General features: G+C 56.8%; 6 protein-coding genes across 6 annotated transcripts; 1 reads left to right on the top strand and 5 right to left on the bottom strand.

The window, feature by feature from the left end:
* Positions 1-694: 694 nt before the first annotated feature.
* BDZ99DRAFT_478402 (uncharacterized protein) lies at positions 695-1,304 on the bottom strand (the record flags this gene model as incomplete). The annotated part of the gene is made up of 3 exons (XM_033722173.1): positions 695-856; positions 920-984; positions 1,097-1,304. The coding sequence occupies 3 exons, from the start codon at positions 1,302-1,304 to the stop codon at positions 695-697; spliced, it is 435 nt and encodes a 144-aa protein (XP_033574843.1).
* A 1,292-nt stretch (positions 1,305-2,596) lies between these two features.
* Positions 2,597-4,993, bottom strand: BDZ99DRAFT_420496 (uncharacterized protein). The gene is made up of 4 exons (XM_033716920.1): positions 4,813-4,993; positions 4,512-4,722; positions 3,684-4,387; positions 2,597-3,624 (listed from the first exon to the last, which is right to left on the bottom strand). Exons 1-4 carry the CDS (start codon positions 4,833-4,835, stop codon positions 2,610-2,612), a joined length of 1,953 nt encoding a protein of 650 aa, XP_033574842.1. The 5' UTR covers positions 4,836-4,993; the 3' UTR covers positions 2,597-2,609.
* Positions 4,994-6,359: 1,366 nt separating this feature from the next.
* BDZ99DRAFT_391878 (apses-domain-containing protein) lies at positions 6,360-8,436 on the bottom strand (the record flags this gene model as incomplete). Its single annotated transcript, XM_033715753.1, has 4 exons — positions 6,360-7,752; positions 7,802-7,934; positions 7,985-8,173; positions 8,220-8,436. 4 exons carry the CDS (start codon positions 8,434-8,436, stop codon positions 6,360-6,362), a joined length of 1,932 nt encoding a protein of 643 aa, XP_033574841.1.
* A 2,640-nt stretch (positions 8,437-11,076) lies between these two features.
* BDZ99DRAFT_478399 (uncharacterized protein) lies at positions 11,077-12,423 on the top strand (the record flags this gene model as incomplete). The annotated part of the gene is made up of 3 exons (XM_033722172.1): positions 11,077-11,469; positions 11,512-12,215; positions 12,285-12,423. 3 exons carry the CDS (start codon positions 11,077-11,079, stop codon positions 12,421-12,423), a joined length of 1,236 nt encoding a protein of 411 aa, XP_033574840.1.
* A 369-nt stretch (positions 12,424-12,792) lies between these two features.
* Positions 12,793-14,004, bottom strand: BDZ99DRAFT_478398 (uncharacterized protein; the record flags this gene model as incomplete). Its single annotated transcript, XM_033722171.1, has 2 exons — positions 12,793-13,600; positions 13,883-14,004. The coding sequence occupies 2 exons, from the start codon at positions 14,002-14,004 to the stop codon at positions 12,793-12,795; spliced, it is 930 nt and encodes a 309-aa protein (XP_033574839.1).
* A 2,516-nt stretch (positions 14,005-16,520) lies between these two features.
* On the bottom strand, positions 16,521-23,285 carry BDZ99DRAFT_364500 (uncharacterized protein; the record flags this gene model as incomplete). The annotated part of the gene is made up of 4 exons (XM_033714727.1): positions 16,521-16,997; positions 17,049-21,224; positions 21,297-22,168; positions 22,205-23,285. Coding segments are annotated over 4 exons (6,606 nt in total), but the record flags the coding sequence as incomplete, so codon positions are not given.
* Positions 23,286-23,295: the final 10 nt, after the last annotated feature.

Raw genomic sequence — 23,295 nt, 5'->3', positions numbered from 1 at the left:
GTGTTGATATTGAGCGGAGGGATCGCCGCAAGGATTAGTGTCTTGGCGTCTGGTAGGCACGTGCTCGCGGGAATAGAGTGGGGCTGAGACATTCACTCGAACTGGTCTCCAGACAGACATGTGAATGGTGAACTGGCGAATTAGTGGGGATAAGTGTCTTCGTCTCAAGTATGCGTAGATCATATTACAGCTAAGATCTGGCCCATGGGCCTTCATCTCTTCTTTCACTTCTTTCACCTCAACCCCGCCATTTAATGAACTTGTGAGTGGATAGATGTACGCAGGATTAGTTGAATGGAGATATACACAACCAAGCCAATCCGGACTCCGTACCGCAAAGAATCAAGAAGAAAAGACCCATTAGCCCCAAACCCTGCGCAGGACGTGAGAAAATGAGGATAGGAAAGGAACCGCAACACCGTGCCCAAGCTCATTACCCACTTGCCCCTAAAATCATAGACCCGCCCAGATGCCGACCTATATGTATCAAAATCAGTTCGCGCCTGGAATGATAAGCAACGCCCCCCTGAACTATCCGTAGAGTATGAGAGAAGAGGAGAAAGAGCCATTCTATAGCCTTGCCGTGCCGTGCTCCCGAGGCAATCCAAAGGACCGCATATGCCCGTGTCTATTCGCCAGCCCAGTTATCCCGTTCGTGAATTCGTGTGTGAGTAGTAAAGCATATGTCACCCGTCTACTGCGGAAACATCTCTGCAATCTCCTCATCGGTAACAATTATATCCTCGACAGGGTCTTGCCTGCGCTCGAGATCGCGGGAGTCACGGTCGTTGGCGTAGGACGGGAGGAAGATGTCCGAGCTCCATTCGAAGCCTTGGGAGGACTTTACGCAAGTGATCTACGACCCTTTTGATTAGCTCAATGCCTCTGCATTCGTGATTATAGCGGAGACATAACGTACCAACCGCACTTGCTCCGGGCTTCCGACATTGACGACGATGTGCTCAGCCTTAGAGAGGGAGGAGCCTACAATATCAATTGATTAGCACATATTCCGGATTCGTGTCGTCCAATCCCTTATCTCGACCCCTCTATCCTCTCTTCACAAAGAACCTCAGGAAGGTCGGAACGAACGTACCCAGAAGGCTGACCCTCCTCTCCCTCCCACTAAAGCTGCTCGGTTCTGGTGCTGCTGAGCTCGCAACCGGGCTCTTTCCTTTGCCTGTGAAGCCGCCATAGCTAGAGCTCGAGGAGTTCGCAAGGCCAGAAGACGCAGACGCCGGGTCCATAGCCAACCCGGACGCCGATTGCTTCCTCCGCCTAGGGATGTTTATCGAAGACGACATGACTAGATACGCTTTCTTTTGTGCTTCGTGCTCGTAAAAATCGGCGTTTGGAGGTTCAGGAGTCGGAGCCGTAACAAGGACGCGGATAAAGGTGGGGTGAACGGGAGAGCCTGGAGCTTAATAGGAGGGTTGCGATGGGCGGGTGAGGGTATCGGCGGAAGTAGAAGAAGAGCGGCTGCCTGAGGACCCGAAGGTATATATTCCAGCTAAGCGTGTCGCGGGTGTGAGTCGTAGGTAGGTGGAACTGTCACAGCATCAGGCACAGGTAGCAAGGCGTCGGGACAGCGCAGATGACTCAAGCCGGCCAATCACCGCGGCAGTGACGGCAGTGTGGCGCAGATATTAACGCGATGCCGGATTTGGTATCCCAGAGGAGGTTGTAAGACAATAGCTTCCGTAATACAACTTTGGAACCCTAGTTACTGCTGGAGAGTGTACTGTGTGTTGACGCCGTCTGAAGTACCTCAACGAGTCATCATAATGTACAAAACCGTGACAACACAGACCTGATTTCAACCCTCAATCCGATGTCCTTTGACGGATACCCTATATCAGACCTCCCCTGTCCCGATTCTGGACTCGTACTCACGCCGTCTGAGACACCTCAACAATTTATCACGATCCGCAAAACCCTAACAACACGAACCTGATTTAGCTCCTACAGCAGTATCACCAGCTCCGCTACCTGACTTCAACCCTTAATCCGATGTCCTTTGACGAACGCCCCAAATCAGACCTCACTTGTCAGGATTCTAGACTCGTGCTGCCGCCGTCTGAGATACCCCAACCCGTGATCACAGCGTGCACAACCATACCAGCGTCGACCTGGTTCGAGACCTCCAGCAAGACCATCAGCCCCCCTGTCTGATTATAAGCGTTAAGATGATATCCTTTGACGGACACCCGAAATCAGATCACTGGAAGAAGTGTATGGACTACAAGCTGCCGCTGTCTGAGGTATTTCAATCCGTTATCACAGCCTACAAATCAAAATCAAAATCGACCTGATCCAGCACCTCCAGCACCTCCAGCACCATCCCCGTCCCCCCTACCTGATTTCACCCCCAACCCGCTCCCCTTTGCCAGCCCCCCCAAACCAGACCTCCTCCATCACTCATCTGGCCTCATGCCACCACCGTCTGAGGTCCCCCAACCCATCATCACAACTTGCAAAACCCCACCAAACGCAGCCCATAATCCGAGTTGAAACTTTTCCATTGAACTAAACCACCTAAAAAGAGACCCGCCGCCCCCATCCCTCCCTCCACAGCCCCCGAATCATCCCCCATCCACCACCCTCCTACCCTACTTCTTCTCCGCCGTCGCCATCAAACTCCCAATAAACGTCGTAATCAGCCTGCTCTGCACCGCCACAATATCCTCCGGCACCAGCCAAATCGTCGCGCCCATCTTGCGCGCAATGCTAATCGCCAGCTTCGCGTTCTGGTACGCCTCCTCCTCCGTCTTCCCTGCCAACACAAGGTCGTAGTCGACGTACGAGCTCTTCATGCCGTTCAGCACGTCGAGCAAGAAGACGGCCGTGCTGAGGCTGCTATCCTTGAACGACCGGATCGAGCTCGTGCGGCCGCCCTTCTTGACCATGTCGTTCGCCCAGCGGATCATGTCGCTGTCCGAGATGTCGCGCTTGCCCATGCGCTGCGCCAGTGACGAGAGCGTCGACACAATGTCGCGGCGCATGAGCTGCCACACCAGCCCCAGCGTGAGGGTGCGCTGGCCGTCGGTGATGTCGGCGCCTTGCATGCCGGGCAGCGAGAAGGAGTTGGCCTTGCCCAGCTCGACGGCGTAGTTGGTGTTCTCGAGCGCTTTGAAGCGCATAATTTCGCCGCCGTTGGCTGGCGGCTTGTTCACGTGGCGCCAGTTTACGGAGCCAGGGATGACTTTGTCGTACGCTTGCAGCAGGACGATGCCGCTCTTCAGGTCCTCGAAGAAGGATTGCACGACCGGTGAGACGTCGAGGGAGTTCAGCCATAGGGTGAAGACGCGCGCTTCGCGCTCGCCCTCGGCATCGAAGTCGTCGATGTCGGCTTTCTCTTCTTCGGTGATCGGCTCGAGGCCCGGGTGGTTGTTGAAGAGGTTGGCGACAAAGGCAAGGTTCAGCTTCGGGTTGCCGGCAACGAGAGAGCTAGGGGTTAGGAATTTGCGGCAGTCGAGGCGGTCTGCATTGTCGAGGACTTGCTCGGCGCGCTGGTGGAGGTCGTGGGTTTGGAGAGGTGCGCGGGAGCAGATGTCTGGCTTTAGTTGGTTGAGGAGCACGGTGTAGTTCTCACCGTCCTTGACATCGGAGGAGAAGTTTTTGACGCTGTATGGAGGTTAATGTTGGTTATTTGTACGCATGCTTTTCAGCGTCTTAGAACTTACGTGCGGCCCCATTTGGCATTCTTCAGATGGTAGTTGAACCACCTCAGCAAGATCTGTTCTGGTGGTAGGCGGAGAAACTGTTCTAGGGTCTCGCCGTCCTCTAGAAGCCTGTAAAGCTCAGGATGTAGTTTTATATCAATCTTGCCTAACAGACCTCGGCGAATAATCTGCCAGATCATTCCCAGAATCAGATGCTCGCGGACCTCAATGATATCTCCGCTACCGATATTGACAACGGAGCAGCCGATACCTTTGCAAGACTCGATAACAATGTTGTTATTCTCGGTCATGTGGAACGCATTCAGCGTCTTGATCTTGCGGCCAGGCCTGTTCAACACGCGCTCGTCAATGGTATCCGGCACGCTGTCGTTGATGAGCTTTGCCAGCACAAGCCCATCCTTGCACTCGTCGAACATCTCAAATGTGTCGGTCGGGAAGGGCAGGCGGTCGCCAATGTCCGGGTCGCCCGCGAGCACCGCATTGATATGGCGTGTGAATTCGGTACGCTCGTCTTCGTTGATTGTGTGCGTGACGTTCGCCGATGAGCCCTGGACTTGTATCCGTCCGCCACCATGGCTGCCCTTTGAAGCGTGTCCGGATTGTTGAGGAGAGGTGGTGGTTGCGCTGCTGAGGCCTCGTGCTCTTTGCGGTCCAGTGGACATGCGCTGCTGCGCTGGAGAGGAACCTCGCACTTTTGAGATGAGCTGACAATCGTTAGTCCGAGTGCTTCCACAAATAGACCCCCAGGACATCATATCCCCTCCTCTCCCAATCTGGACACAACTCATGCACCAGAGAAAAGGCCACGGAAGCCGACGGAAGTCTTACATCGACATAGTCCTCCAGCTCGACTCTCCGCGAGCTGTCCAGCTCCACCTCTTTCAGTGCCTGGCGCACGACGTCGTACGGCTGGTGTTCAGACGACTGTGTCGCCTTGATGACCGTCGCCTCGTCCAAGTAGCCCTTGTCGTCGATGTCCAGCCTGCGGAAGGCATCTTGCAGCCCGAAGATCTCGGATTGCTGGAACTGAGGGTATTTCCTGCGCACGGCATCCGCAAGAATTAGCCACGTATTCATACTGAATACTTAGCATTGGCGAGGATATTTGAAGGCCAAGCGCGCATCTCACCTCTGGATCTTGATAATATTCATATTGGGTCGCGGGGTGTATCGCGGGGTTCAGGACCGGCGGTTGCGGATGGTGTGGGTTGCGGTCAACCGTCCGGGCTCTGGGTAATGTATACTGGTCTGCGGAGTAATGTTTGTCGGTGCCTGGGTGGTGTTGCGGCTCAGCCTCGTTGACATGCGCGTTTCAAAGCGTCTGTCGAGGCCTTTTGCGAGCTGATGACGCTGCCTCTTGGCGCTGCGTTGCGTTGCGCCGGTCGCTCTTTCGCTTGAGTTGCCACAATGTGGCTTGGAATCCTCACTTCCAAGATTCCCGAGCTTTGATTCACCGACTTTTAAGGCTACATTCTGGGGTCTGGGTGCCGCTGTTAGGGGTGCCTCGATAGGTCGAACAGTTCTGCAAAAGGCTGAAACCAGAGGCCTGGTTTTGGGTGGGTGGTAACGGACATAGATTCGCAGCTGTAAATTGGTATCGTTTGATGTTCGTCTTGTCTGCAGGCCGAGAATCGGGTGTGTCGTTCGAGGCAGTTTGGAGGCGGAGGCAGACGTCTGGGGTGCCTCAATGCCGTAATCATAGTAGCAAAACAGCATTTCAGCAAAGCCGATCTGGAGAGTCACGACATCACAGCATAAAAACAGGCATATTTTGAGCGTTCGGAAAAAAGAAGCAGCTTTTGATATCCTCATTATCATCCATCGGACACCCCCCAATCCCTGCATTTCCTTTCCAAGCTCCCGTGGCCTAAATACCCTATCCGTTTCCCGTTTCCCCTAACGAGGCACTGAGAAGCGGATATAAGAAAAGAAGAAGGTGAAGGTGGAGTGGCGTTCGGCCACCGCGTGTGTGGCATCTCGGTGGGAGCAAGCAATTAACGTCCAACGTTGTCGTTGATGTACCGGCCGTGCGAGTGCATAATCGCCAAAGAGGCCCATATCCATCCATAATTTCGTGAAGAAAAGTAACAAAAGAAGACAATAGAACAAGTTTGTTGGTTTGGTAGAAAGTACAGAATCGTCACCTGCGACACGCACACAACGGGCGTGTATATGGCAGGGAGTCGTTTGGATCGTGAAGACAGACAAAATCGGTGCCGCCGCGTCTCGTTTTGTCAAACCCACACAAAAGTAGTGGGTTCGCTCCGCAAGAAAAATCGTTATAGGTCGTCATGATGCCCCAAAGTTTAGGTAAAAGAAGAAACACGGAAGAGGGTAAGGAAGCGTTGTGTGACACAAAGAGAAGTAAGGTTTCGGGTGCGAGTTCAAGGTCGTCTCGTCGGAGGGAACGTGTGCGGTTCGGTTGGTGTCCTGCGGAAAAGCACAATCGTTAAGGTAAAGGACCTTCTTTGGAAAAGATAACAAAAGGAAAAGCGGCTATGCAGGTTCATGTCGTGACTAAACAAGTCCTCGGGGTGAAGGCAAACAACCAGTCGCTGCAAAAAACGCCTGATAGGATGGCCGTAAGTCACCAGACACGGACAAGGCAAACCCTCAGTCTATTGCAAACATTCGAAGAAGCGGCCACCCAGTCACATTAGGGATATTTTGCAAGCTTTACCTCCGCCCGCCGGCACGCTGAGGGATTGCCGATCGGGTTCGTTGGAGGCCGTTGCGGTCACGATCGAAAGCGCTAGCCACAGGTCCGCCCACGCTCCCTTCGCGAATCGTTTTTCGGCGTTTGAGGCTGTCAATGTCCTCGCCGCCTCGGCTGCTTGGGCGGCCGTACGAGTCCTGCTCATCCTCGTCGTCTCGACCACGCTTGTTTGACGAGACACCGTTCGTGGCATAAGTCTGGTTGGCGTACGCAGGAACAGCAGCAGGAGCCTGATAGGCATCTGCGGTCGAGTTGCCATTCGCAGTACTACCTCGGGTATCACTCATGACACTGTAGAGGTTAGACGACGGCGGCTGTTGGGCACGCTGCGGGGTAGTGTAACCCGACGTCCATTGAGGCTGATTCGTAGATGTCGTCCGTGGTGTGGCCCTTCCAGACCCATTTTGGTGTGGGGATCCAGTCATTTCCGGAGACAGATGTGCGTGTTCTCCATGCAGCGGTCCGGATGGTGCGCTGGGGTTGTAAGAATAGGCGCCTCGGCTGCCGTTATAAGAAGCACTAGTGTGCGTATATTCGTTGTCGTTCTCGTGCTCAGCTTCGTCATCTCCGGGGCCATGAGCCACCGGTTCAGAGCCTTGACCCATCATGCCGTCCGGCGGCTTGCTATCTACTTGCTGGTCAACCTCACCAGCTCTTGAAGGAGGAGCCATTTCACTCTTCGGGTACGCGCTGGGTTGAAGCGGTTGGCCATAGCGCATCATGTGAGGCTGAGTGTTGTACTGTGTCGGCTGGGCAGGAGGCGCTGAGTACATTTGTCGGGAGCTGTCGTATCCCTGGCTGGGCGGATACGATTGCATCCCTTGCGAGAGTGAACCTGGCGGGGTTGATGCAGGAGTCGTGGGCACAGAGCGTGTGTTGCTTAGTCCGGTATCTATGTTGAGGGGTTGACTTCCAGGCATTGGCTGGACATTAGACTGGCTCCACTCGTACGAGCTGCCCTGGTTGCCCATGCTACCCATTACACTGGACGCGCTGGTCGGGGGAGTTGGAAACGTATGTGCCCTGTCTAGGCCCGGTCGTGGAGCCGAGGGGTGTGGCTGTATAGCGTGGGGAGGTTGCGGCATATGGCCCCCGATGGGGTTGCTCATAGAATGGTGGTGATGCAGCGAGGACGGCTGGGAGCTCGCCGGGGCGCCGAGGAAGCGCTGTTGGGTAGGATCAGCTCTGCGACTCCGATCCGCTGCCATGGCACTAACACCTGCTCCAACACCAGCACGCGGCTGGTTTGTTGGATGGTACAAAAGAGCACCAATATCATGAACAAAGAGAGGATACAGTTGTTCTGTTATCTTCTCCTTGTTCGCAAAGTCCAAAGCTCGCTCGAAAGGAATCCTGACTATATCAGTATGGTGTTCAGCGCTACGGACAGGGATAAGCGTACCAGACTCCCTTGAGGTGCATTGGGCCAATCTTGACCACGTGCCGTGTCTTTTCGCTTTTGAGAATGCCGTCTCGTCGACCTCTGGTCATACCAGCCACATTGAGTAGCTTGGTGCCGTTGATCATGTGGTTGTCTGCATATCATCAGCCAAATATAGATAGAATAATATGTTGGGTTTCATACCTTCCCGGCGAGCAACGCAAACACCCTTGGCCTCGACTTGAAAGCAGAGACTGCCCTCATCTTCCCACAATGTTGCGGTAACACGAGGCTTCATGCCAGGCGGTGCGACTTGACCGGTGGTATCAAACGTATGAGATTGATAACTCTGCGAGCCTGAAAGCGAGGAGGCGGGTGCTCCAGATGTCATAGCTGTTTTGTCAGCATTTTTGCTCAGTCGACTGCGAGATGCACTTACCTGGGAGGGGGAGAGCTTGACCCATTGAATTACCAATTGATGAAGACACAGGAAGCTGTGATGGGACACCATTTCCAAAGCCGTACGGGGGATACCCACCGGGTCCAGACGCATATTGAGGTCCTGGTTGTAATATTGGCGGTTGTGTCTGATACGAGTAGTGCGAGAGTCCGGTAGGAGCGCCCGAAGACGGCGCGTGTGCTGTTGCGGCTGACATGTGAGATGGATGCACCTCTCCATAGGGCTGCATCTGGTTCATGCTGCTGTAATTCTCGGCGCTATACCCGTAGTCTTGCTGAGAACCGTATGGAGATTCCTGCTGCGACTGCACATTCAACGGATGCCCTTCACGACTCAGCGCCTGGGGAGTCTGTTCGGGCGAAGGCGTCTTGAACCCGCCTGCGTGGCCGTTGACCGAGGAGGAGTAAGACGTATTCGAGCTCGCACTGCCGTTGAGGACGGAGGACGCGCTAAAGGAACCACCCCGAGGCGAGGATGAATTGGAGGACGTGCTCGCGTGCGCCTGAATCTGGGACAAAGCAGGCAATCGCTCCGTCGGGACAGACGGTCGTGGCGCGTATTGGGGAGTATACCACGATGCGGCGTCTGTGGGGCCTCGGGAGTGGACCGACGTTATCGATGGCAGCTCCAGCTTTTCGGTGTTGGAGGGGTGCGGGCGATGGTTCGCTACAGCACTCACTTCAAATCGTCACCGCGGGAGAACCTCGAGTCAACGCACCAGATTGCCGAACGGAGAAGCGGAAACAGGCAGTGGATGCTCTGCGGCGGGGATTGCAGAATCGGTGCAAGTTGCCGGCGGATGAGACTGGACGGTGTTATAGTTTGACGCGACTCCAGCGATAAGGTGGAGACGGCGGCGGTAGATACGGGAGAGGCGATTGTTTGCTAGGAATGAAACCTGGGGACCAGTCCGAAGCCAGCGATGCCTGTCAAACACGTGGGCAAACAGGTCTCAGCGGTCGCGCAGACGTCGAGAGCCAGAAGCGCGAATATATCCAGCCCGCTCTGGACCTGTGAGGATTTCCGGGGGGAGTACTTGGCAGTGCTGCGTAGTGGTACCAAGGTGGTGAAACAGGACCGAGGAATCTCGCAGATACGGATGCCAGGAATGCGGCGCGCGCTTTTCACACAGGCTCGTCAGAACAGGAACGCTGCAATGCTAAAAAGACAAAGAGTACGTCGTTAGGTCGTCGCGGTCGTGAGGACTAGCTTTCAAAAATGCTTTTGGCGGACGGTCAATGCACGCTATGAGATGGAACGACGGCGACCAGCCTAGGGATGAAGATGTTGAGATAGGGTGATTCTGCAGCCACCGAGCTCATTGGACGGGCACGAGACGGTCTGGCTGGTCGTAGCGGGTCGTAAAGTCCTCGCGCACCTGGGGTAGTGGCGGGCCGGGCGGTTCGTGATAGCTCGCGGGCGGCGGAGAGGAACTGGCAGCACGGATTAGCAGAGCGGACAGGCTGAGGCCGACGGGAACGCGCACCCTCGACGAGTATGGAGTGGTGGGAGGAGGTGGAGCGCGAGAGAGGGCGCGAAAGCAGTGGGGAGGGCGGAGGTTTAGAAGCCGGAGGAGAGGTTGGGATGGGACTTGATGCTAGCGCCGCGCGAGCCAACCAGCCCAGCAGAGATAGGCGAGCACGGGAAACGCAATGGCAAGGCGCGGAAAAGAAACAACGGGCCAACACTCACGCTGAACGAGCTGACACTCACGGGACCGCAGCCCTGGACGCTCGGCGCGGAGGGCGAGGCTGCTGAGGTGCTGGCGACCGGCGGTTGAGGCTGCTGCTCTCGTGCTGGGACTGGGCTGGGGAAAGTGAGAGGATGCAGCCGCGGATTCTGTGCAGACCTCACGCACGGCGGGCAGGCGGGCAGGCTGAGGCTAGGGCTGGCTGCGGAGCACGCGCCTCGCTGCGGCCTGTGGGCGGTGGGTGGATGGGGGCGCCCTTCACGATGCTCAGATGCTGCTGGCTGCTGCTGCGACGGCTGCTGCGTGGCGGGCCGGCACGAGTCTCGCAGGACACCAGGACACTTGGGGCGCGTCGGCGATGAGGTCCACTTGTTGCAGCTGTTGCAGCGGGGGCGTGGGTGTCGTCGTGGATTGGAGTGCAGGCCCAGCTGTACCTAAAAGGCGGGTGGAGATCTCTGGGGCTGCTGCTCGGCTTCTGCCCAGCGCAGACAATCTCCAGAGCATGCGTGTGGGGCGGCATGGATGCGTGTGGCGGGCGCACGCACAAGTCCCGTGTGAAGGGCCGTTTCGAAAGCTCTGAAGTCGCGTTGCTCTGAACAGGACTGCCCGGCGAATCGCGAACCACTCTGCCACTGCACGCAAGCGAGGGTCTCCTAGCTGCCAGCCCCCCAGACGACCCGACGTTTGCTCCACGCTCGTGATGCGCACGCCCCCAGCGCACACAGGCGCCCGCACGCAAGGGCAGCCGCCGCTATTGCGCTCCTCTGCCGGCGGCGTGGCGAGAGCGTGTTGCTGTTGCGGCCATTCCTCCAGTCCACGCTGCGATATCTGTCCACGCAGCCGCCGACCGTCGCCAGCTCTCCACCGCCAGGCGAACCCAGCCCGGCGGCAGCAGCCCACCCGCCCGGGGTGCCGATAGGAACAAGACGGCTGAATGGGCGGGCCAGTGGCAGGCGGCGGAGATATTCGACAGCAGCAGCAGCACGCGCTTAGCGGTGCCGTGGGTGCTGATAGCGAGCCGTTTCGGGCCTGTCGTCTTGCCTTATTCAGCACGACCGGTGCGGAGAGCAGAAGCGCAACAGGACGACGGCGGGCAGGGTGGGACGTGTTCCGAGCGGCCCTGCGATCGGGAGGCTGCGCGAGCCCATGCCAGCCCTTGTCCATCATCTTCTGGGCCAGCGACTGTGCAGCGGGGAGCAGCCGGTGGCCTCTGCCGGCAAACGCGTGATGATTTGCGCTGCACCGCTGCGAGTCAAACCGCGCCAGGGAAAAGCAAAAGTGCTTCTTCCTCTTAGACCCCCCGCGCCGGGGCCACCTCTGTCCATCAACCAGCCCTCGCCAGAGCGCTTCAGGCAGGACGGCCAAGGCAGGCAGCTCGAGGCGGCCCCAGTTCGAGCGTCCAGCCAGGCTAAATGGCCGCCGCCCCGATCCAACAACGCCAGCGCAGGACGCTGGGATGGCGACGACGAACGGGATGCGCGCACGGCAGGCCGTGCAGGGAGCGGCCGCGGAGCATCTTGCTCATTCGCTGACGAGGGAGTCCGAGGGCTCGGGGGATAGCACTGGACCCAGCCCGGCCAGGATGGTGGAGTTGAGGGCAGAGCAGCCCTTGATCGTCGCCGTGGCTCGCCGTCAGCCAACGGAGGGCGTCCGCCAGCGCTCTCCCGGCGCGGCTGGGACGAGGCCGTGGGAGGCTGGTGCGACGTGGAGACTCGAGAGCAGATGAAGAGCGGGTGCGACTTGCTTGTCAGCGTGCGAGCAGATGATACGGCTTCGTGGAGACCTCCAGCGTGTCCTCAGGCGTCGCGACTCCACCTCGGCTGGGCCGCCAATTGCTCTCCAGGCATGGATGCTTCGACGACGTGCTTGCCAAACGTGCCGACTGTACCACGGGCATGGAGTTGGACGTGGGCGCCCGCGCGGCGTGGTTGGCTCGTCGTCTTGCGGTGTGAGCGATGTGCTGGCGGCGCTAGGCCCGATGCGGCGCCAGGCCTTCACTGTCACGCCGCTGAGGTCAAGCCGGTCGCTCAACACCTTCTTGCGAATCGACGGAGGGCCCCTCGACATTCGATTGTCGTCGGCCAGGCCACAACCACCGCCCCGGGTCCTGGACGGCTGGAGACACAAGCCGCGAGGCCTGCGCAGCTGAAACCGGCCAGCGAGCACGAGCCTCGTCGTCTGCCACCGCTCCGCATCACGGGTTTTCCACGGGGTCGAGCTGCTGGTGTGCCTGCACATGCGAACCGCCCATCCTTTGCCCAGCCACAGCAGCCGGCTGCCTCTGCGTGCGTGCTGCGGGGACCGCTTCGCGCGCCAAACCCATGTTCGCATCCATGATGATTCGATCCCGCTAGCCGCCAGCCTGGCACTTGTTTCGACGTCGTCGCTGCCCTCACGCCGACGACAGTTGCTGCTGGGAGCGCTGCTGGGCCCTGTGAGACGTGGCCACCACGCCACGGCCGCTGGACAATGGGCATTCTGCTCTCGCGGTGACACGGGCGTCGAGGGAGGGTCGACAATGCCCTCAGCGCACGTAATCAAGCATGGGCGCGCGGCCTCGCTCGTCGGGCCAAGTCGCACGGGAGGCTGTCGTGGGAGCTGTGGCGTCTGGCCCTTCGGCGGTTGCACTGAGCATCTCCCAGGCTGCAAGGGGAGTTACACGACGCCCTCGTGGACTGGAGGAATGCAAAAATAAAGGTGCATTGCACATCCGGCGCGAGAGGGACGGCGGGATGGTCTGGCGAGCCGGCGCCGTCTCCGCCGCGTTGCTGACCACCCTCGCGGTCGAGATAGGCAGGTTGATTGATAGGAGGGCTTGCGCGCTGTCACCTATTCCAGGCTCAGACATTCTCCCGTCAGCCATCAGCCAGCGGCGCCTCGATTCCCAGGCAGCGATTGTCGCCATCCGGCCATATGATGCCGTCGTGCTAGCGCGCATTCGGGGCGGATGAGGATTCGAGCAATCTGGGGAACGACTCCCGGATGGCCTGACATCGGGGCCACTTTAGATCCAGGCGGTGGCGTCCAATGGCCAAGCCGCGGATTCGGCCTCTGCAACGAGACGTCAGGCTGGCAACGGCAGACCCGGAGCAGCTCGCGCATGGCGGCTGTCATTGGACGGCATGCTGGAATGCCCCGAATGAGCACTCGGGAAGCAGACCGTTGGCAAGCCTTCAGGGCAAGCCTTGGGACAAGTCGTGGCGGATGGCGGTTGACGAATGGTTGCGGGGGCTCCTGGGAAATGGCGCGGAGACGGACAATCTGCGACCTGGCCCTCTGCGCGACGAGTGGCGGCGAGTGAAGCGATTGCGGTGGTGATGGTGCTGGGGGTTCTCGAAGTGCGGCTTGGGCCTTCTGGCTCTCAGCGATCGGCTGCACCCCATGGTCGGCTGGGGCTGGGGGGCCCCACGTCGCAGAGGCTTCGGCGGCGGACATGGTTCCTGCAGCTGGCGAGCGACGGCGGCGGGATCGAGGCTGCGGCTTGGACAACGAGGGCAGAGTGGTTGGCTGTGTGTCGCCTGCACCTACCCGCGCTGCATATGCGTGTGATTGCAGGCCAGCGGATCCCTGCGCGCGCGGCCATTCCCGGGATGCGTCAAATTCGCTTGGTGCAGCTGCGCCGGCGGTGCGAGACCAGTGCCACCGCGCTGGTGTTGAGTTTTGCTGTTGGCTGTGGTGTTGATAGCATCATTTCGCTCCTTCTCTCGCTCTTGCCACCTCCTTCGCGGCCCCAGCGAGCCAGCGCCGCTGATGGATTTGCGATATCAGCGGCTGTCCAATCAGGGCCGGCCACGTCTTGTCCAGCACCACCGCTATCGGGGCGCGGGCAGGCAAGCCACGGGGCTTCAGGGCGTTTGCAGGGCGACACAAACCACTCCTTGCAGCCCGGCCTCAGGCGACAGGCGACAGAGGCTGGCTCCGCATGCCACCGGGTGTGCGCGCTCCTGCCGACCATCCGCCGCCCGTGCCACGCTGTGTGTCGCCTCCATTTTCTAGCGCCGAAGATGCCGAAGACCTCACCAAGTCTCCTCCACAGCCCACACCACACTCCGCTCCACTGTCCACAGCACCCATTGCATGCGAGCCGCTGATCCTCCCGGCATGCCGCCATCTTCTTGAACTTCCCTCCCGCTCTCACCGCTGTTCTATTCCTGCCGCGAGAACCCCGTCTTCCCAGTCCCTCCCTCGCCGTCCTCGCCAGATCCCCGGCCGTGCAATTCACTCCCTACCCCGCCCGGGTCCCGACACGGCGAATTTGGGGGCCGCAGAGTGCGCCGCTCCGTCCCAGCGCCGTCGAGCGCCCATGGCCTGTACGTCTCACTACATGCTGAAATGCGCCCGGCATTGCTCATGTGCAGGAGTCGTCAACGGCGTGCCGTCGTCTGACGCCGGGCTAAAAGAAAATGGACATTGGAGAGCAAAAGAGCCGCGTCCTTCGCTTGCCATGACCCGCATGTGCGGCACGACATACCTGCATCCGTCGCCCGTCTGCATCATGTGCCGTTGCCCTCTCACAGGGTTCTACTGCAGCAGCGAGACAGATCTCTGGCTGCCGCATTGCGTAGGGAGCCTGGGGTTCACTCCAGCAGACAGAAACAGCCCGCAATCGTAGACCCTGTTGCTGTTGAACGTGCGGGCGAGGCGGAGCAGGCGTTGCTTGACAGTCCCGCGAGCCTGTGCTCTCTATACGTCTTGATACATGCTCTTAATTGCCGAAGTAGTGAGGAGGGATGTAGTTGTACGGCCATGTCCATGTTCGAGACACGTCGACGCAGCCAACCTTAGTACTCCCGCATCGCATCGCGTCGCGTCCGCATCTGCGATTGATCATGCATCGTCGCCGTTGTCGTTCGCCCGTGTCATCTAACTCGCTCACTCACGCGATGCCATGCCATGCCGTGCCGTCCAACCCCCTTCGTCACGAAGATGCACTGTAAATCGACTTTCCGCTTCTAGCCTAACGAGAAGCACCGACCGGAAAAAAACTTGGTATACCAGCCACGACTCCAACCACCGCTAAACTCTAATATGCAACTCACAATTATACCTAGGTACGGACGCACAGTAGAGCCTGCAATCCCGAGTCGAATCAATTCCCGCAGTCCGGTCCCAGCACTGCGGGCGCGCCTATCACCAACTAAAATCCGAGCTTATCAACGTCTAGCTCGTCACGTATCCACGGTTCGCCTCATTCCCATCTCCACCAAGAAGCAAGAGCGCCCACGGTTCACCCCAACCTCCTCCTTTACTACTGCTATTCCCACCAGCCCCCTCTGTTCCCCTTCCATGTGGCAACCCAGATCCGCCCACTGATCTCAGCGCCCTCGAGTAGTGGCGAGATACCGCCGGCCTGGTTAATACGTCCCAACCGTGCAGCCAGCAGCCAGGTCAACCGCGGTTCCGTGATGCCTTAGACCGAACGTCGCTGCTTCCCCCTCAGGTCTAGGAACCAGGGTGGAGCTTTTAATTTCTGTACAGTAGATCATGCACCAGGGTTCAGGTACGAAGATCAGATCAACGGCGCAGATCGTGAGGGGGAAAGCCGGGTCGGAGGGAGGGATGTGGGTTCGTGTCTTGCATGTGCGCGGGACGAATGGGATAAGATAGGATAGGGCGGTGATGAGCGTTGAGGAGGGGTTTGCAGTGAGAGAGGGGTGGGTGAGTAAGTTGGCTGTGCTTGAACAGTCGTCGATTCGGTTCATGAACTACGACGATGTATACATCTTCACTCGACTCTCTAACGCTCACGAAAAGTACCAAAGAGCTATTATTACCCGTACAAAAGACTCCTTATCGTTGCATCCAAACCAGCTTAACAGCAAATACAGCTTCGTCATACTGTACAATACAAATCCTTGCTTTCAACATCCATCCATTTAATTTTCTGATGGCGCATAGCCTCCTGTTCTGCATGCTCAACTGCAGACTTCAACCAATCTTGCCTTCCCGGAAAACTCTCCGCCTCCACTCAACACTGCCATCAGACCCAGTTTCCGCAACTCTAAATCCCAACTACTTGACTCTAATCCATCTCACCTTTTCCCAACTATCATTCAGAAACTTTCCCCCTCCACTCCACACTGCCATCACACCGCCGTTTTCCTCACCTCACCGCTCCATACTCCTCTTCCCCCCAATGCGGGTGGCTCCTTACAGCCTGGTCTACGACAGATTCTTCTTCCACCACAACGATCCCTTCCCATCCCCCAAGGCGTCAGAGGTTGACCCCACGACTCCAACATAGTCTCGTTCCTCTTCAAGCACAAAGTAGGGAAGAAGCCAATCCACAAACAAATTCGCAATCCTCTCACAGCGGACAAGTCGCACCCATCATATGAGGAAACCATATTCATTGTCGCAAAGCACCACCACCAAGACTGCATACACAGAAACCTTCCCCTTGAACACCCCTCCCCATCCCCATCCCCATCCCCTTCCAAGCCCTCCCCTTTTCAACAACGAAAAGAAAAAAGCTAAGTGCCAAAAAAAACACCCAGAAACTCAGACCCCCCAGCAAGCAAGAGTAGAAATCCCAGGAGCTCAATCTGATACAACTCACTCACTCAATCCCCATGCCCGCCCAATAAATCAACCGTACTCTCCTCCTCCTCCGCCGCCCTCCTAAAATAATCCGCTTCGCTCATCTCCACCCCCGTCGGCAGATCCGTGCCCAGCCCGCTATCACTCGGCGCCGCAAACACAATCATCTTCTTGCCATCCTCCCCATGCCTACCACCCACATCCTTCAGCTCCTCAAGCTGATCCCGCTTCTCCGCTTCCTCTTCCGCATTTTCATGTTCGTGTTCATGGCCGTGCTCGTCTCCACTCTCCTCCTCCTCGCCCTCCTCATCAATCACCCCGCCCATAAGCGTCGACCGAACCGTGCTCCCATAGCTCGTGCGCCGATCGACATCGCTGCCCGTCATGTAGGTCCCCGTGCCCGAGCCGTAGGTATACTCGCTATCGCCCGCGCCATAGCTGCTGCGGCCATCGAAGCCACCCACGTACGAGCCCGTCGCGGTGGTGTAGCTATGTCTCCGCTCGGTCCCCGCGTCGCTCGCGAAATCCTCGTCGCCCTCGTGCTCATGCTCATGCCCATGCTCCTCGTCAATCTCCACATCTTCCGCAGGCCCGGCTGTGATCTTCCGCGGCATGTCATCGTTGTCCTTCTCGCCCTCGCCTTCGCTCTCGTTCTCATCATCCCTCTCCGCCAGCGCCTCGTTCTCCTTGTTGACTTCCGAGACGCGCCGGCCGCCCGGCCGCCCGTTCCAGCTCGTCTTGCGCATGTAGTTCGTCTTGACCGAGTGGCTGCGCTTGAGGTTGCCCAGGCCGTTCGATATCGACAGCGAGCTGGGAGCGCCGGCGTAGGCTTGCGCGCCCGTGGGGACGTTGTTGGTGATTTGGCTGAGGGAGAGGATGCGGCGGCTGGCCGGGTTGGGGGGAGGGCCGTTGCGCCGGATGGCTGGACGTTGCTTGAGCGCGAGAGAGAGGCCGTTGGCGGCGGCGCTGGGAGGAGGCATGCTGCCCAGGGTGCTGTGGGAGGCGTTGCTGGGCATGCGCTGCTTCTTGGGCTTGCCGGGGCCCTTGTTGGATTTGTTGATGAGGATGGCGCGGGAGTGGTCCATGATGCCGTTGAGGATGCGGCGTTCGAGAGCGTCGGCTTTGTGGTCCATGTCACGCAGTTCCTCGCGGCGGATGTCGAGAGCGGTTTGTAGGGAGGAGACTTCGCCGGTAAGACGGACCTTTTGGGTTGCGAGGTTCTCACGCTCGACTTGCAGAGCGGCGACAATGGCGAGTAGAGAGTCCTTCTCGTATTTGAGGTCCTGGACGTCCGAGTCGAGCTGTTCCTTTTGTGCAAGGCGACGCTCAACTAGAAGAGCCATCTCCTCAGCTTCCCGTTCCTTACTATCATGGCCGTCAGTGATCAGTTGAGTTTGCTTTGCCACGAAATCAGAAACTTCGGCCGCAGTGTTCATGACCTGTTGGTGGATCTGGTCAAGACGGCTGAGCTGAGCAATTGACTTCTCTGATTCATCTGCATGGCTCAGGAGTTTGTCGAGCTTCTCCTGGACCTGGCCATCATCATACTTCTCAGCAGGTTCGATGGTCGAAGGCGGAGGTGGCAGCAGTGCAGGTAGGTTCACGAAGTTGCTCCTGATCTCCTCAGCTCGTGCATTGTTTTCCTCGGCAATAGCTCGCACTTGCTCCTCAGTAGACTCCTTCGCCTTCTGAGAGTGTTCGTAGTGCTGATTGACAAGAGCGAGGATTTCTCGCAAGGTGACCATGAACTTCGGATGGAACTCAGTGACATCTCCTTGGAGGCCGTTGATTATGCGAATAGCATTAGCCACTTCGTCGCGGGTGTGCTGATGCTCGGATTTAGCTTCGACGTGGTGGTCATCTAGCTTGGCTACGGTATCGTCCATGCGACCAAACACAGTTTGAGAGTCTTGTGCCATCTTGTTCGTTGCCTCTGAGAACGTGTCAGACAAGCCAGTAATGGTTGCCCCAAGTGTGTCGATGGTCAGCCGGAGCTCGTCAGCCATTGCCTTGGTGTTGGCTAGGATTTCCTGCTGCTCGGTAGCCTTCTCGTTCATGACCTTCGCCTGCTCATCAGCAAGCAGCTGGGCATCGTCGTATTTGGTCATGATGGTGTCGAACTTCTCGTCGAGCTTCTGGCACAGCTCCGCAATGATAGCTTCCTTTGCCTCTTCCTGCTTCTCGAGAGTTGATGCTAGCTTTTCGTCTTGTTCGACCTTCAGACCCTCCACTGAACCGTGCGATCGATCGAACTCCCGGTTCACTGTCTCCATCAGCTCCTTAATGTCGGCGGTGATATTGAAGTTCGATCCAATAGTCTCTTCAAGGCTCTTAAAGGACTGCGAAAGGCCGTCAATTCCTTGACCATCTTCGCGCAGATTGTTCTTGATGTCTTCCTTGATCTCATCCAGAACAGTCTTGACTTCGGCGATGTTGAGAACCATGTCTTCAGCTTCCTTCTTACGATCATCGAAGGCCTTGGCTGTAATCGCAATATCAGCCTCGTAGCTGTCCTTCATCTTGTCATGGCTATCCCGGAAGTCGTGAATCAAGCCCGTAAGCTGCTCCACGTCGGCCTTCGAAGGAAGCTGATCGGCATCAGGGACGTTCATCTCCTCAACCTTGGCCTTGATGTCCATACAGATTAAGGCAAGTGTGTCAACATCCGTCTTGGTGAGCTTCTCCTCGCCCTCTTCTTCATCAGGCTTGGCTGTCTTCAGCTCCTCCAAAGCAGTCTTCATGTCCTGCACTAGAACCTCAACTACAGCAATGTCTTCCTTAGTAGCTCCATTCTCATCAATTTTGGCGGAGAGGGCGTCGATCGCTTCGTTCGTAGATAGAGTGATACCCTCGATCGCATCCAAATGTTCCTTCTTCATAGCGTTCTCGGAGTCAGCAAGGGGCAATTCCTCGATAATGGCCTTGGTATTCCTCAGAAGGGTCTCAATAGCGTCCGTGTCCTCTTTTGTGGCTAGTCCGTCTGGATTTGGTCCATCTCTTGAAGCGATAACATTGACTGTCGCCTGTAGATCTTGGAGGAGTGCCTCGATACCAATTATGTCATCCTTCATTGCAGAGCCAGGCGCTGGTTGAGCGTCAGAAACGGCGGTCGGCGCTGGAGCATTCTGGATATTTGCGTCCACGTTCTGAATATTTGCGTCCATCGCTTCGACCTTGATGTGCAACTGAGCCAACATGACTTCCATTTTCTCCAGATCGTTGCGTTGAAGTGACTCCTGCGGTACATGCACTGGCGGCATATCACGAGTCAGAGAATCGGGATCTTCAGCAAGCACAACTTCATTGCCCCTCGGGACTTCTTCATCAAAAGACTCCGTAGAAGAGCCAGACCTGGTATGTCCTTTGAGGCGGTCGATATCCTCACGAAGGCCGGCAAGACCATCCTTCAAGGTGTCCAGAATCTCGTACGAAACGGTCATGTCAACTGGCTTGTCGACCAACTTGACAACATCTGAGCGCAGACTGTCGAGACCATCGTTCAGCGCATCGAGGATTTCTCCAGTCGCGGACATTTGGCGTTCCGGGTTATCTATCCTCTTCTCCAAATGCGAGCGTAGATCGTCGAGTCCCAGTCTGACTGCATCCAGAACCTCCTCTGTATCAGCCCTGGAACCATGGCGAGCCATACCGGTTGCAATTGATTGGCGGAGTTGTTCGAGTTCGCCACGGAAAGCTTCAAGCAGTTCCTCATTGAGACCACCTGACTCGGATCGAGATGTGTTGGTACGAATTTCCTCAAGACCTGTCCTCAGAGTCTCCAAGATTTCCTCCTTCTCCACCGAATCACCGCCTCGAACGAGGGTAGAGCCCAAGGTTTCCCGCAGATGTTGGACCTCCTCTTGGATTGCGCTTAGAGTTTCCTTGGAGGCAGTGTCTTGCTCAGATGCGAGCTGAGAGCGCAAGCCATCCATAGACTCTCGCACGGCATCCATAATATCATCCCTGTCGGCGGAGCCTCCAGATTTAATCAGAGTAGTTGCCAGAGTCTCACGAAGATGTTCGAACTCTTCCTTCATTGAAGCAAGAATATCGTCGTTGGTGTTCACCGAAGAGCCAGACTGGCCAAGGTCGGAGTGGAGACCTTCGAGGCTGGCATGGAGGGCTTCAAGGATCTCGTCCTTGTGAGAGGCACTGCCGCCGAGCAAGACGTCCTTGAGTTGTTCAAATTCCTCCTTCATCGCTTCGTTGATATCGTCATTCGATTCTGGATCAAAGTCGCGAGTAGTAGTGACTTGAGAGCGCATGCTTTCAAATCCAGCGGTCAGCGCAGCCAAAATCTCCTCCTTGTCCTTCGCTGCCGGGAGGAATTGCGAAGTGAGTTCTTCGTGAAGGTGCTCGAACTCTGACTTGATATATCCAATCATGTCTCCACGACTCAAAGCATGATCACCACGAGGGCCTTCCGCAACAAAACCTTGCACATCCGTCCGCAGTCGTTCCAGTTCGTCTCTCATGGTGTCGACAATTTCGTCTTTTCCGGTGACATCTTGGGCTTTGTCGACATAAGTCTCGATCTCTGCTCGAAGAGTTTCGAGGCCATCCCTGACCGCATCCAGAACTTGCTCGGTATCTCTTCCGTTGGCAGACGAGTACGATTTGAACTCTTCTCGCATGTTGTTTACAACCTCTTTCAAGCTAGACATGACTTGTTCGCCGTATCCGCCCATTGGAGTGCTGGAGCCTTCAAGGCCCGCCTTTACGGCATCGAACAGATCCTCGCGGCTGATTTCAAGCTCACGTGGAGCATTAAAGTCGTGATTCGCAAGAGTCTCCTTCACGGCGCCCGCGACGAGTTCCCTGGTGACTTCATGATCGAAAGATGGCGGTTGAGCGTTCATGGCTGGTTTGAATTCCTCTAAGCATTCGCGGACGGCGCACAGGACTTCTTCCCGGATCTCGTGGGCCTCATTTGGTGGAGTTGGGAGGGTGAAGTTCTGGAATGCATCATGAATGGTATCCATGACCTCTTCTCTGCTGATGGCGCCTTGGTTTCTCGCAGAACCGGAGTTTCGATAATCTTCAAGGCCTTCTTTGAGGCATTGCAGAATTTCATCTCGCTCCAAGCCAAATTGCTGAAGTTCGATCTCGGGCTTGTATGCTTCATAGGCCTCCCTGACCGCAGAAAGAATAGCTTCTTTATCGAGAGAAGAATCTGCAGTGACCGGGGCGCGGTCAAGGCCCCGCTCCGCAAGAGCTTGCTTGACAACTTGGTACACTTCCTGGCTATCGACCGAGTTTCGGGACATGGTGGACGAGTTTGATTGCCGTCGTTTCTCCCGGATAAGTCGATCCATTTGACCTCGAAGTTCGCCCAGACCCTCTTGGACAATGCGTTCTAGGTCTGGTTTGTTTTGGACATCGTCAATCGCAAGATGAGATTCCCGCTGTTTGGCGTACTCGTCGATCTGACGGGCAATGTCTCTACCCATACCAAGGACCTCTCCGCGCATAGTCTTGAGGAAAGCTTTGGTTTCGGCAGTCATGCCACCTTGCTCAGCAACGCTGTCCTTTATCTTCTTCAAGTACTTGAGCATTTCCTCGCTCACGAAATCGGCTGCTTTCGGGCTAGCGTAGGGCTTCTGGCCATCGGTTACGTTTGGCATGGCAAAACTAGCATTCATATCCCTAGTGGTGCGAGCAAGAGGCCCAGTGCCTGCCGAAGGCTGGAAAGTTGTGCCTTGTCTATTGACTCCACCTCCATTGCCTCCTCCACGTGCCACCAGAGCTTGGCTCTGAGGTCCCGCCTTGATGAACTCGACCAAATCAGTGACCTTTTTAGCGGTGTCTCCAGTGGCTTTGTCGACTAGGGTTGAAAGTGTTGCCAGAAGGCGCTCTTGACCGTCCTTGGTGACCATCTCGCGAATGATCTTCTCTAACATCGCCACGCTGGCTGCTCCTTCGACAGAATAAGGGTTTGGGCTCCCTATTCTGTCATCCGCCCACATGTTAGGAGAAGGAAACCGGGGCAAGGTGAAGTTCTTCCCCGGTGGGGTACTGTGTGAATCCTTCTTCTCTCCAAAGAGACTGCTGCTCGACCGGTTGAAATCCAGTGGGGCACCAAGGAGATTGCTTTGTTGAGGAAGACCAACGTTTGCAACGAGTTCTCGTAGACACTTGCGAATGTCTTCATCCCGAGCATTTGTAGCCTCTTTAAGGCTGATCAGATCGCTAGCGTTGTCTTTACTCCGGCGGCTCAATTGTGACATCTCCTTCTGGAGATTGGAAGCTATAGAGGTAATACTCAGAAGCTGAGTTGAAATGGCATCGAAAGTCTGTGGAGTCCTAGCTGTCGATGTATTTGCGGGATTTGCGGAATTTGTGGAGTTTGGGATATTTGATAGAGGTTCGAGGTGCTCCCGCGGTATGGTCATCGTCTGTAATGCCAACATGGTGGCCGATGGCGGAGTATTTTCACCAAGTATGGCCTTCGTAAGCGGCCGGCTGGATGGTCGTAGGGCCGGAGTATCTTTTAGCGCTTCTCGCCCGACTGGTGTTGGCGTTGCAGATCGAGTGGGACTCTTGTCTGGAGACGTAGGGAATGCGTAGTCTCTGTCATGATCTCGTCCCGTATTTGGTGTCGCTGATCTTGAAGGGCGCTCGGGTGAGCGGTCCGGCGACCTCACACCATCGAGGAAGCTCCTCAAGTCTCGGACACTGGTGGTCTGTAGCGACTGCATGCGCTTATGCTGGGCGGATTTGACCAAGGATTTGTCTGGCGACCTTTCTGGCATACGGTTCGTAGTATATGAGCTTGCAGGTGCACCCTCCCGCGCCTTTTCTTCAAGCGCCTTGGCCGTAGCGGCG

Source organism: Mytilinidion resinicola (genome assembly GCF_010093595.1).
Source record: "Mytilinidion resinicola strain CBS 304.34 unplaced genomic scaffold BDZ99scaffold_13, whole genome shotgun sequence".
NCBI classification, from domain to species: Eukaryota; Fungi; Ascomycota; class Dothideomycetes; order Mytilinidiales; family Mytilinidiaceae; genus Mytilinidion; species Mytilinidion resinicola.
The sequence above is the reverse complement of the archived record's forward strand: the minus strand, read 5'-3'. Positions and strand labels throughout refer to the sequence as shown.